The sequence below is a fragment of the Canis lupus genome, chromosome 21 (genome assembly GCF_048164855.1).
Source record: "Canis lupus baileyi chromosome 21, mCanLup2.hap1, whole genome shotgun sequence".
Lineage (NCBI taxonomy): Eukaryota > Metazoa > Chordata > Mammalia > Carnivora > Canidae > Canis > Canis lupus.
Window position 1 is genome coordinate 21,286,274 of NC_132858.1, and position 12,751 is coordinate 21,299,024.

At 42.2% G+C, this 12,751-nt stretch overlaps 1 protein-coding gene across 8 annotated transcripts in view; it reads left to right on the top strand.

Annotated features, from left to right (window-relative positions):
- Positions 1 to 12,751, top strand: part of LOC140612849 (uncharacterized) — a 129,977-nt gene that overhangs the window by 28,942 nt on the left and 88,284 nt on the right. For 4 of the 8 annotated variants that reach the window (XM_072791046.1, XM_072791047.1, XM_072791048.1 and 1 more), the window contains exons 2-3: positions 925 to 1,090; positions 12,542 to 12,640. In XM_072791046.1, the coding sequence (XP_072647147.1) occupies positions 1,014 to 1,090; positions 12,542 to 12,640 (176 nt within the window). In that variant the 5' untranslated portion in view covers positions 925 to 1,013. The remainder of the gene's footprint in view (positions 1 to 924; positions 1,091 to 12,541; positions 12,641 to 12,751) is intronic. The other 4 variants (XR_012013960.1, XR_012013959.1, XM_072791050.1 and 1 more) reach the window with 1 other exon arrangement.

A 12,751-nucleotide genomic window follows, 5' to 3' on the forward strand; every position in this document is an offset into this window, starting at 1 on the left:
GATTCCATTGATACCATATTCTTGAAATTATAGAGATGGAATTATAGAGATGAGCAGTTGGTGGGAAAGAAGGGGAGGAGTGTGACTATAAAGGGTAGCATGAGGGAGATCTTTGTGGTCATGGGATGGTTCTGCATCCGTATTGCAGTGGTGGTTGCACAAATCTACACATGTGATAAAATACCACATGTACGTGTGCGCCCCTCCCCCCCCCAGTACCAGTATCAATTTCCTGGCTTTCTTATTGTACTATAGTTAAATAAGATGTAACTACAGAGAGAAATGAGTAAGAGTATCCAGGACCATCCTGTGCTATCTTTGCAAGTTTCCCTGAATCTGGAATTATTTCAAAATAAAACATTTTTAAGAGGAATTCATCTTTATTATGGAAAATTTAGAATATGCAGGAAAAAAATACGAAGACTACGAGTTCTAAAATTCATACCTTTTGGATATGTTTGTTTTAGAATGTTAGAATTTATTGCTTAATTTTTTATTGGAGATAAAACTCACTCAACATAAAAACATCATAATTTTTACAGTTTTAAGTGTACAATTCAGTGGTGTTTTTACTTTATTCACAGTATTGTGCAACCATCACCATTATACAATTCCAAACATTTTCATCAGCCAAAAGAAACCTCATACCCATCAGGCCCTTTTCCCTCCCCTGTGATAGCTAATCTACTTTCCACAAATTATTTGATTCCACATACATGAAGTGTGTCTGCACATGGAATCATACAACATGATACAACAGTCCTTTGTGACTGGCTTCTTTCACCTCTAATAATGCTTTCAAGGTTCGTCCATGGAGTAGCATCCACCAGTGTTTTATTGCTTTTGTGGTTAAATAATATTTCATTGTATGGATATATTCAATTTTTATTTTTGATACAATTTTTCTTTGTTCTCTTACTGCAGGGTCTCTTTTACATTGGTTAGTTGAGCCAACTCTTTCCAACCTGGACTGCTGACCTGTGACCTCCCATTATTCAAACCAAGGCTGACCTATGTGGGCATCTGGAGACCCTTGGCCTTGTTGCTTCACTTATCCGCATCACCTTCTGAAATCAAGATACTTCATCAAGTAGGTCATTAACTGGGATCCACGGGATCCATAGGGGAGGGTCTCCCTGTGGCCCATCAGAGATGATAAGCCGAGCTGGATGAATGGTGTCAGGGCAGGAGGGAAGGGAGACAACCAGCCTGTCTATGGAGCAGCAGAACAATTTCAGTAGCCTCCTATTCATAGTCTTGACTCACTTCTCTAGGATGAGGAACACTAAATATTTTTCCCAAAGCAATATTTTTCTAACCTGTTTTGACAAAACAAACATTTTTCCTGAGTGTCCCTGCTCTCCTCATGGTGCTCCTGGGTCCAGAGCTCTCTCTCCTACAGTGTTGTAATCACCAGCTTACCCACTATCAAGCATCCTTTTCCTCCATCACTGAGCTGGGATGAGTTGACTGTGCCTGTAGTACTTTGGTGTCTTAGTGAATGTGAAGGCCATTTACTGAGCCCTTAGGATGTGTAGGTCCTGGACTGAGCCCTCTCCTTTCATCAACTCACTTCCGGCTCATAGTAATTCCTTCAAGCAGGAAATGTTCTTATTCCCATGTTAAGATTCAGAGACAGAGGCTCAAAGAGTTTTAGAGTCCAGTCCAAGATCATATCACCACTGAGTGGTGTGGTTGGGATGCACACAGACCTATGGGTCATCTAAGTGCACTGAGAGCATAGACTCTGGAACCAGACTTCCTGGGTTCCAGTCCTGGCTCCTTGCTCATTAACTATTTGGATTTGCCTCCATTTCCCTATCTGTAAAATTGGATTAGTAATAATACCTCGTTGTGTTGTAAAAATTAAATATAGGAATCTGTCTACAGCCCGAGAGCTATGTGCTGGCACATGCAAAGGTCCATGTGAGTGATCACTATGTCATGATTGTTATTATTACACTGACTCTTAAAAATGGGATAAGGAGGCAGGAAAAAAAAAATGATCCAAACAGACACCACTTCATGTTGCCTCACGAGATGTCTCCTAGCCAAGTGACACAATATGTGCTGCCTCCAGGCCGCTGCTCCCAACCCCAGGGGCTTTCAGCAACCAGCAAAGCAAAACCAGCCCTTTCCAAAGCCACATTCTCCAGGTCAGCAGTAAGTTGTTGTAGTAACAAGAAAGGGGGCTAGGTGGGGACATCTCTTTCCTATAAGAGCCAGCAATGGATTTCCTTCGAAGAATCATTTTTATGTGGTCACCCAGAACCTAGCCTCCTTTTGTAAATATTTGCTTATGAGCATCTGATGCTCATATTTTGTGTATCTCTATTGTCACACACACTATGGACCATCAGTGCTATGGAAAATAGAGCCATTAGTGTCTTTAAATCTAACCAAATTAGAGAACCAATTCCAAAATCTCCTGAACCAATATAGAAAACTCATCTTTAAGATTTTGTTCTCTAGAGCAACTCTAGATACCTACAGGTACCGAAGGATAACACAAGACATTCCCTGCCTCACAGTGACTGGTTACAAAGGCTAAGAGACCTGGAGATGAGGCTTTCTTCACTTCTCTAGATTGGTGATTATCAGGCAAATGATGGCTTCAGTCAGGGCATCATTTGGAATCCCAAATTCAGTCAATTTGGGATTCTTTTCTTTAAAAAAAAAGAATTTCCAGGGTTTTGGTTTTTTTCCCCATATCTATAAAGGATAGTTAAGTCTTTAAGATTTTTAAAAAAGATTTTATTTATTTATTCATGAGAGACCCAGAGAGAGAGAGAGAGACAGAGACAGAGACACAGGCAGAGGGAGAAGCAGGCTCCATGCAAGGAGCCCGACGTGGGACTCAATCCCAGGTCTCCACGATCATGCCCTGGACCGAACACTGCGCTAAACTGCTGAGCCACCCAGGCTGCCCAGCTTTTAAGATTTTAAAAACTTACCTTGATGTGGTTTTATCAGCATTCCTGTTCCATGTGCTAGTAGACGCTACTAATCTCCACCACATAATTGAACTCTTTTATTTTATGATCAAGAAGACGAAGCCCAAAGTCAGACAGCAACCTAGTAATAAAGGCCAGAACCCAAGACCACAGCTGTCAGTCTAGTTTGCAACCCTCAGAGCCACACGGCTAAAAGATGATTCTAAAAAATGTCCTTTTACCCAGATCACTCCTCCTCTTTTACAAGGTTGGTGGGCCACTTCCCAGCAGATGATTCTATGATTCTATCCACAGCCTATTCAGAGTACTCTGAAGTGTGTCTTACTATGAACTAGAGCTTCTGCCCAGATGGAGGGAGAATTCAAGGTTGGTTTGAGGACCGAAGTGATTAAAAGGCTCAATAGAACAATCCTGCTGATTCAGAATGACTAGAGAATGGCCTTCCTGGTTATCTACTCTTTCTGCTCATGTTTGTTGAATGAATGACTATATGGAGCATTGAAATATAATACAAGGGATGCTACCGAGTTTAATAAAGCCTTTCTTCCCCTACTGCATTGAAGTCATCATGATAAGTATGGATTACCTTTCTGGAGAATTCAGCTGATGGTGAACAGGGTAGGCACTGTTCCCTTTGGTGTATTTTTGGTAATTTGCTGACCCTGTTATAGAAGGTGAGGGTGACCCAAACTGGATCTTCTCTTTTTAAAAAAGTGAATCCCTTCATATCAGTCTGCTTATCTTTCACTTATCCTTTTCTTCATCACATTATCTTAAGAAATGCACACACACAGACCCAGTTATCTGAGCCTTTGGTTGATTGAACCATAGTTAGCCAGTTAACAGGACCTTCACACAGATGATGGTGTCTTAAACACTTCCCCTGAATTTCTCTGTTAACAAGATGGGAGACATGCCCCCGGTCACTTGATTCTTTTTACTTCATTTAGGAACATGAATCTTGAGGCCAAGAGGCAGAAACTAGCCCACTGACACAACCGGCAACTAGACACAAAACAATTCCAGTGATAGGTTCAAGAAAAATGATGTCGATCTTAAAAAAATAATCTTTAAAAATTCAATGACCAGTTAGTTACAGTTTAACTCATTACATATTTTTGAGCAGGCAATGAATGAGACCCAAAGAGTACGCAGAGACATTAAATTAAATAACAGAGGCTTTTAGGGACACTTTAAAAAAAAAAAAAACTTACTGCTTCTCAACTTAAGCTAAATGTTTTAACATTTTAAAATAATTTTTAAAGTCACAAATCAAGATTTATCTACATTCAGGTCGATTCTGCTGGCTCATGTCCAAAAGACTTGGTCCTCTAGAGAGTAGTCTTCCTTGCTTTTCTTTGAGTGCTTATGAACACCTTTTACTTGTCAGGAATTAAGCCAAGTATTGAGGCTACAAACGAATAAGACACAGCCCTTGTCCTACAGGGACTGACATGGAGACTAAATGCTCAAACATTTTCTCACTGTCACCATTGTTTTCTTTCTTAAAATGCCATCAATCTGAGCCTTATAGACAATCCTCCTTACACATGCTATGGTTACTCTGTGGGGTTTCTACACACTTGCTACTTAGTTCTCTTTAAGATATACATGTAGTTCAAATTAAACAACTTCTCAAAACTACTGCTGTGCAATTTTTTTCTTTCTTTAACTTGTTTCCCCCCCACCCTCCACCCCCGCTGGGTTCTTTCTTTGGCACCAGCTAGTGATCTGAAATAACAAGGAGCTAAACTGAGAAGGGTCTGTTTGTCTCAGGTGCCCCACCTGGGGCTCGCTGGTAAGGGTGTTGTTATATCTACTTATCCCAAGTTTGTTCTAGCCTATTTATCCCTACATTGTTTTCTTTCATATTAATGAACTATAAATTATTTTTTTAAATGAACCATTATTATTATCCACTGAAGCATTATTTGTTTTTCTGTGTGTTTTTGTTTTTAAGATTTTATTTATTTACTTGAGAGAGAAAGCAAGCAAGAGAGAGAGAGCATGGGTGGGAAGGGAGGGGCAGATGGAGAGGGAGAAGAAGACTCTTCACCAAGCAGGGAGCTTGATGAGGAGCTGGATCCCAGGATCCTGGGATCGTGACCTGAGCCGAAGGGAGATGCTCAATCAACTGAGCCACCTAGGTGCTCCTGAACATCATTTGTAATAGTTAAGAACCCCCCCCCACCAGAAGTAACCTGTATCTTCATTTGTAGGGAGGTAGTTAAATAAACTATGGCATGTCCATACAATGGAACTCTCTTCATGCTTTAAAAAGAATGTAAGGTCTTGGTGGGCACCTGAGTGGCTCAGTCCATTGAGGTCTGACTCTTGATTTTTGCTCAGGTCATGATCTCAGGATGGTGGGATCAGGCTCTGCGCTGAGCGGTGAGTCTATTTCTCTCCCTCTCTCCCTCCCCCCCTCTCGTTTTCTCCCTCTAATATAAATAAATAAAACTTTAAAAAAATAAAAAGAACAAGAGGTGTCTAAAAATGTTGAATGCATAAAAGCAGAGATTAGAATGGTGGTCGTCAGAGGCTGGGGGTTGGAGGAAACAGAGAGATGTTGGTCAAAGGGTACAATGGTTTAGTTATGGCAGGATGAATAAGTTCTGGAGATGTAATGGACAACATGGTGACCATAGTTAATAGTACTGTATTGCAGTCTTGAAATTTGCTGAGAGAGTAGATCATCTCCCCACCTAGAAAAAGTGATTGATATGTTAATTAGCTGGATTGCGGAAATCATTGCATAATGCACACATTGATCGAAAACAACATGTTGAACACCTCAAATATATACAATTTTTATTTGTCAACTAGAACTCAATAAAGCTGGAAGGGGGTGGAAATGAGAGGTCTGTATGAACAGGTATCTATGATACATTGTAAAATTTTTAAAAAGCAAGTTATAGAACAATACCTGCTGTAGGACCCCACTTAAAAATACATGTGTGACTCTGTATAAAGTGTATCTGAATACACCCATGCACATAGTATTTGAATGAAAATACTTTTAGGAGATAAACAGACTTTAACAGTGGGGAGTCTAGCAAGTGAGGTGGGTAAAGAGCAGATGAAGGAAGGAATGCACTTTCTAATTGTGCACTTCTCTGTTGATTATTCTTTTTTTTTTTTTTTAAGACTTTTTATTATTTGTGAGAGACAGAGAGAGAGTCAGAGACATAGTCAGAGGGAGAAGCAGGCTCCCAGTAAGGATCCTGATGCAGGACTCAATCCCAGGACCCCGGGATCATAACCCAAGCCAAAGGCAGACACTCAACTACTGAGCCAGCCAGGTGCCCCTCTGTTGATTATTCTAACAATGAATAGATATGCTTGTTATAAGTAAATAAATAAAAAGGAGAATATAGTATTTTCCTAGATATTTCAAAACTATGTGTTCTTCTAGACTTGCATGGCTGTTGAGCTCTCATTTACTTTGATAAAATACCTAATTCCTCTTTTATTGCTTCAGGGAATGAAGGCCCCAGACTGACAAGTGTGTGCCTCTCTTTCCTGTTTGCTGCTTCTCCAGGTTTCCCATCCCCCAGGATAATGCAGTGTTTCATTCAGACTCTTTGTACACTGTTCCCAGAAGTCTTGGTCACATGATAAACAGACTTGTCCTGGAAATCTAGCCTCTAGTGGTATGATTTTCGTCTCACAGATCTGGAAACTGAGGCATGGAAAGTTGACTGGGGCTGCCGAGGCCACATGAGAGATTAGAAATAATGGGATGTTGTGGAAAGGGTGTTGGGTTCAAAGTCCTGAGTCCTAAGTTCAAGTTCTTGACATATCACATTTTCTTTGAGCAAACATTTTAACTCCCTGAGCCCCAGCTTTTTTGTCGGTAAAATAAAGATTATAATGCCTGCCTCCCAGAGCAGTACTATTACATGAGAGGATTTAAGTTTTTTGCATATCGTAAAGCACCATATATATCCTAGGAGGACCAACCGCCAGGAAGGTAGATAGTCAGCCAGACCATTGTGGTTGCACATAAAACTAGGCTTTTGTTTGATTTTTGTTCTGCTCAAAACAAAAATTTAAAAATGTCTAAAAATCGTCCTTTTACCTTGAATAGTCCTGTTCTTTAAACTCAAGCTTTATTTTTTTCTCCGCCCCAAATATTTCTCCTCGTGCCTTTTACAAGAGGCACAAAAGTATCAGTTCCACAAGGAAGGCAACAATACTCTCCTAGAATGCCATACCAAATTGGATAGAAGTCTAAAAGCAGATTAAAGTTGTTTCAAATGCTTCAAAGAGGAGAAAAAATCTAATCCCCCAAGGCTTCTTTAAATCCATATTCCTTAATTTCAGAAAATTTCCCAAGTCTTTTAAAAGGCCCAAATATCATTTTACAGTGTAAAGTAGTAATGGAAAACATTTCCCGATTTTTAAGAACATTCTTCCTTCCTTAAAAAAAGGGAGGGGGGGCTCTGTAAAGCTGGGTTCCCCCCTCCCCACTTGCAGAGGAACCGGCCCAAATGGATGGCGACCTGCCCATCTTAGCCAGGAGTCGGGGCAGCTGTCCCCAGAGCCCTGAGCCTGGAGCTGATGGCTAATGACTACCTGGAGAATTCTTGAAAGAAGCAGTGTCAGGCCTTTTCCCTGTTATTTCTGGGCCAGATTTGCATGTCTGTCATTGTGTGGAAGAACGCCCAGTCCCTCCGCTGTGTAACACTGAAGGAAAGAAAGTTTCCAAATGAGAAGAAAAACAAGGCTGGTTACAAGAGATGCAGTGGGACCCTTTCCATTGCCTTAGAGAACGTTCTTTTTTTTTTTTTTTTAAATGTTATTTATTTATTCGCGAGAGACACACACAGAGAGAGAGGCAGAGACACAGGCAGAGGGAGAAGCAGAAGCTCCATGCAGGGAGCCCGACATGGGACTTGATCCCAGGACCCCGGGATCACGCCCTGGGCCAAAGGCAGGCGCTCAACCCCTGAGCCACCCAGGCGGCCCTAGAGAACGTTCTTAAGCTGTCTTCACCTGCCCAGAGAGGCCTACCCTTATCCTGAACCACTTTGCCTGATTCTCCCCTTGCTGACCTATGGAGGCAGTGATAAGAGCTCCAGTTATAACAATGAATATTAGTTGAGATGAACCAGGTACCCAAGCAGGTACCCTTTGTTAAAGGGCTTACTGACCTGCCCCATCTTGGCCAATCCATGCGGTAGCCTGGGGGCAGATGCTGTTATCAACCCCATTTTACAGATGGAAAAGTTGAGGTCTGAAAGCCTAATGCCGCAGCCCCGGGAGACACATAGCTACTCAAGTGGTTGAGCAGGTACTTGAACCCAGATCTTTCTGGCTCTGCAGTCCACACTTAACCAGACCCATGCGCTGCCTAAATATAGCCCGCAGGCCTTACAGCCAGGGCCTATGTTGAACACTTCTGTTCCACTTTGTCGCTGAAATTTTATTATACTTAACAATGGCGTCCGTATCGCCGCTAAGTGTGCTGATTTACATGCCTGGTCTCATTTCATGCTTCCCAGCAGGTTTATTAATTTTTTTATTATTATATTTTAGAGATTTATTTATTTATTCATGAGAGACAGAGAGAGAGAAGCAGAGACACAGGCAGAGGGAACAGCAGGCTCCATGCAAGGAGCCCAACGCAGGACTCGATCCCGGGTCTCCAGGATCACACCCTGGGCGGAAGGCAGGCACTAAACCACTGAGCCACCCAGGGATCCCCCCAGCAGGCTTAAATGGAACAGACTACCCTGACCCTGGAAATAATTTCTGCCTCTTTCATCAGACTTTTTGTCTTTTCTCCTTCTCTCCGGTTTTCTTCTCCGTCTTTCTCCATCTCCGAGATGTCGAGTGCATTCTGGTGGCATTTTCCCCTTGCTTTGGGACTAGGCCTAACATGCGATCCTCATGGTGAAGGAGCCTGCGAAGGGAGACATCTCTTCAGGTGTCTCCCACTTTACTTGGAGGGCCAATCCTGAGTGCCCCTCTCTGCTCTCCGTCTTCAGGACACCTCCCTGCGGACGGTGCCAGAACGGTGACCTCAGACCACAGCTTGAACGCCGATTACAAGTAATCCAGCTCCCGAGGTGATAGAGTGTCCTTTCTTTTAAAAAGGAGATAAAAATAGCTAAGAAACAACACTTTCCTTAGTTCTCTGAAAGGCTGGCATCCTTCCAGGATAGACTTATGTACTTTTTGTACTTGGAGGAAAAAAAGAGATGGGATTTGATCCAAGAATGGTCCTACAAACGAGAGAAATATGGAGCGAGCAGCTGGAGCCGAGCAGCCAAGTGGTACCACCAGCTGCAGGCCCATTAATTAACATTCCCTGGTATGTAGCAGCTCCAGTGACCTTGATTCTTGTTGAATTCACAGAGATAATTTTTACAGAGCCTCTACTTTTCTCGCTGCAGTATATTTATCCAAGGAGTACCTTGCATATTTCCCCTCATCTCTCCGAGCAGTAAATTTATTCTAATTGCAAAGAGATACAGTAAAAGCCTGATTGAACACTTGGCAGTTTATAGAGATTTATTTCTGGGGCTTAAGGGGGTTTTTAGAGTGTGTGACTAGAGCCGGGTTGAGGGGAGCTGGGGAAAGGAGCCCAAGAGAAAATGTAGATTTAATGGATCTATAAAATGACCCCCCCTAGACAAAGACTTGTTCCAAAGACTCTTAAACAGCCTGACCCAAACCAGGGGCTGTGACGACAGCCAGTCCGACACGAGGTGTCTGAAGCATTGCGTGGTCCTCTCTGGGTTTTCAGGTTTCCATACGAAATTTGTTATTCCCCAGGCAGAGGTGGGACAGGGGTGAGTCTGTTTTCCAGAGAGAAGAAGCATATTTAAGCACAAATTTCTAAGTACTAAAAGCCATGAAAAAGAGGCAAACGTAAACCTCCAGCACCTGCCCTTAAAGTCACTCTGCCTTTTCTTTAACCCTCTGGAAGCTGCATTCCGAATTTTAAGCGTGAGATCCTGGAAGGCGAAATCATGAGAGCCTGCCCTTTGCAGCAGGATTTCTGTACCAGAAAGGGCAGCCTTCAAAACTCGGTTCTCCCTGGCACTTGCAGCCCGTGGTGAGACAGACAGACACCCTATCCTCTGACGGGGCCTTCCACTCAGAATAGACCTTGCGTGCACACGCTACCCAACCTTTCCACGAAATCCTTCTAGGCTTTTGATCCCATGAGCGGCATTCATCTTTTTTGCAGCTGCTTTGCAAGTTTTGCTGAGGATGAATTTTAGGACCTTCAACTGTTAAGTTTGTAATATTGTAAATCTACTCACTGTACTAAAATGGAGACATTTGTTCTGGAGAAGAGACAAAATAGAGAAGGGTACAGGGTAGATGCTAGTGAGGAAGAAGGCTGGAGAGTCAGTGACTGGTCTCTTTGGCTAGAGGCTAAATGAGGACTGGGTAAGGGGTTTGTGATGTCCCCTGAATTTTCTATTTCCAGGAATTGGCATAAGGAGACCTCGGGAACTTTTTTTTTTTTTTTTTAAGTTTTTGATTGTAAAGTTTAACACAGAGATGGGGGGCGGGAGCCATTTGACATGTTGTTTTAAAGTTATCACCCAACAACAACAAAAATAATGTTAACACCCAAGTCAGGGCATATGTAATATCGCTATCTTTCCCCCATAAACCCCTTTCATGCTCCTAGAGATAACCACTATTGTGGCATTTATGGGAATCACTTCTTTGCTTTTTCATATAATTCTTCAACACCTCAGTGTGCATCTATATAGAATAGTTTAGTTTTGTATCTTAGAACTTTATATAAATGGAATTCATGCCCTGTTTCTTTGTACCTGGCTTCTTTTGCCCCATTATGTCTGTAAGAGTCATCCATGTTGTAGGGAGCTATAGTTCATATTTATCGTGGCATAATCGTTATGACACAATAGTTATTTACTGAACTCTTCCATGTATTGCTGATGGCCATCAGGGTTATTTCCAGTTTGGGGATGTTGCTGATAAAGTGCTCCTGCCCATGTTTGCAGGTGTACGTGAGAATTTGCTTGGCCTGCCTGGTTAATACCAAACAATGCAATTTGAAGACAGCTTGAATCGAGACAAGTCCTACGTTTAGTGACAAAATGGACAGGATTTGTCATTTGCTCATTCATTCAGTAAACATGAACTAAACTTCTGTTGCAGGAACAATGAATATGTGACACAGGTGGCCTCTCCTCCCGTCTGCACTCACAGCAGACATTACCAGTTCATGTGGGTGTTCTTTCCTGTGGAGTCTGAAGTGGCTTCAGAATCATTTGCAACATGGTCCTCAAGGCAGCTACTGTTAAGGATCAGAGATGGGAGTGTGATGGTTAATTTTCTGTCTCAATGTGGCTAATTGTATCCCGATATTAGGTCAAACATTACTCCAGAAATTTCTACAAAGGATTTATTTTTAGTTGAGAGTTAGTTGAAATTTACCCAAACTCAATAGACCTTGCTTAGATTTTTTATTCAATCGACTTTGAGTAAAGTAGATTATCCTCCATAATATGGGTGGGCCTCATCCAATCAGTTGAAGACCTTATAGAAAGAAGACTGACCTCCCCTGAGGGAGAGAGAGAATTTTACCAGAAGGACGCCTTTGGATTCAAACTACACCTCTTCCCTGGGTCTCCCACCAATGGACTACCCCTGCAGATTTTGGACTTGATATTCTCTGGGATCATGTAAACTAATTCCTTAAAATCTCTGTCTCTGTCTCTGTATCTCTCTCTCTCTCTCTCCCTCTTTCTCTTATTGGTTCTGTTTCTCTGGAAAACCCTAATACAGGTGGCATGATCTTGGCATAGGATTGTCTAATGGCAAAGTAACCAAAAGCCTCTCAGACTAATTTAAGTAAAAAGGATTTACTGTTGATAGAGTGGAACTCCTTAGAATTAAACATCAAGGAATACTTCTAATATTTAGTATTACCCCTCTCAATATCAAATCATTACAGCACTGTTTTTCTTTGAGATATTTTCCAAGATAAAAATGTGAGTGTAGAGGAGCCTGCTGACTCAGTTGGAAAAGCATGCACCTCTTGATCTCGGGGTCATGAGATTGAGCCCACATTGGGTTCTACTTAAGTAAATAAAACTTTTTTTAAAAATGTGATGAGTGTATATAGTCTCTCCTCAGTTTCTGAGTGTCATCAGAGCTCTCAGCCCATGAGATCTAGAGCAGAGAAACTATGTTGACTCTCCTCGGCCAGTGAGCATTTATGTATACTACTGTGGCTGCTTCCAGCCACTAAGCTGAGCTCTTTACTTCGCTATCAAAGTTAAACGTATCCTGTGATGTATATTGTTTTTTTTCTGCCCTAACCTCCCTTTCGGCCTTCACTTTTGTGGTCTGGCAAACAAATTTGACCCAGACTGGCTGACCAAAATGTATAGGTCATAACACTGGACCTACTGCAAAGATATAAAAGAGAGTGTTGTGTTAGATGTTAGAATACAGGTTTTCCAGGGTGTAGATCCTCCAAGGCATTGGATAAAGAAGCAGAGAGTCCAGCTCAGCTTAGGGATATCGGTGGGAGTGTTGATTTAGTAGGTCTTTGTGACAGGTCAGTGAAGCTCAGGATTGACCAACAGATGCATGAACAGGAGCTGGAAAAAATTATGGAAGAGAGACTGGAAGAGCGATGGCTGGTGTGCAGAGCCTGCATCACATCTCTATGGGGACTGTGCCAGGTGGGTCTCTTCAGGTTGCTGATAGATCGAGAGGGGTGACGGCCAGGCCCTCTGCTTCTCCTGCTTCCCTACCACATTCTCCCCTCTGCAGATCGGCCCCCTCTGTAAGGC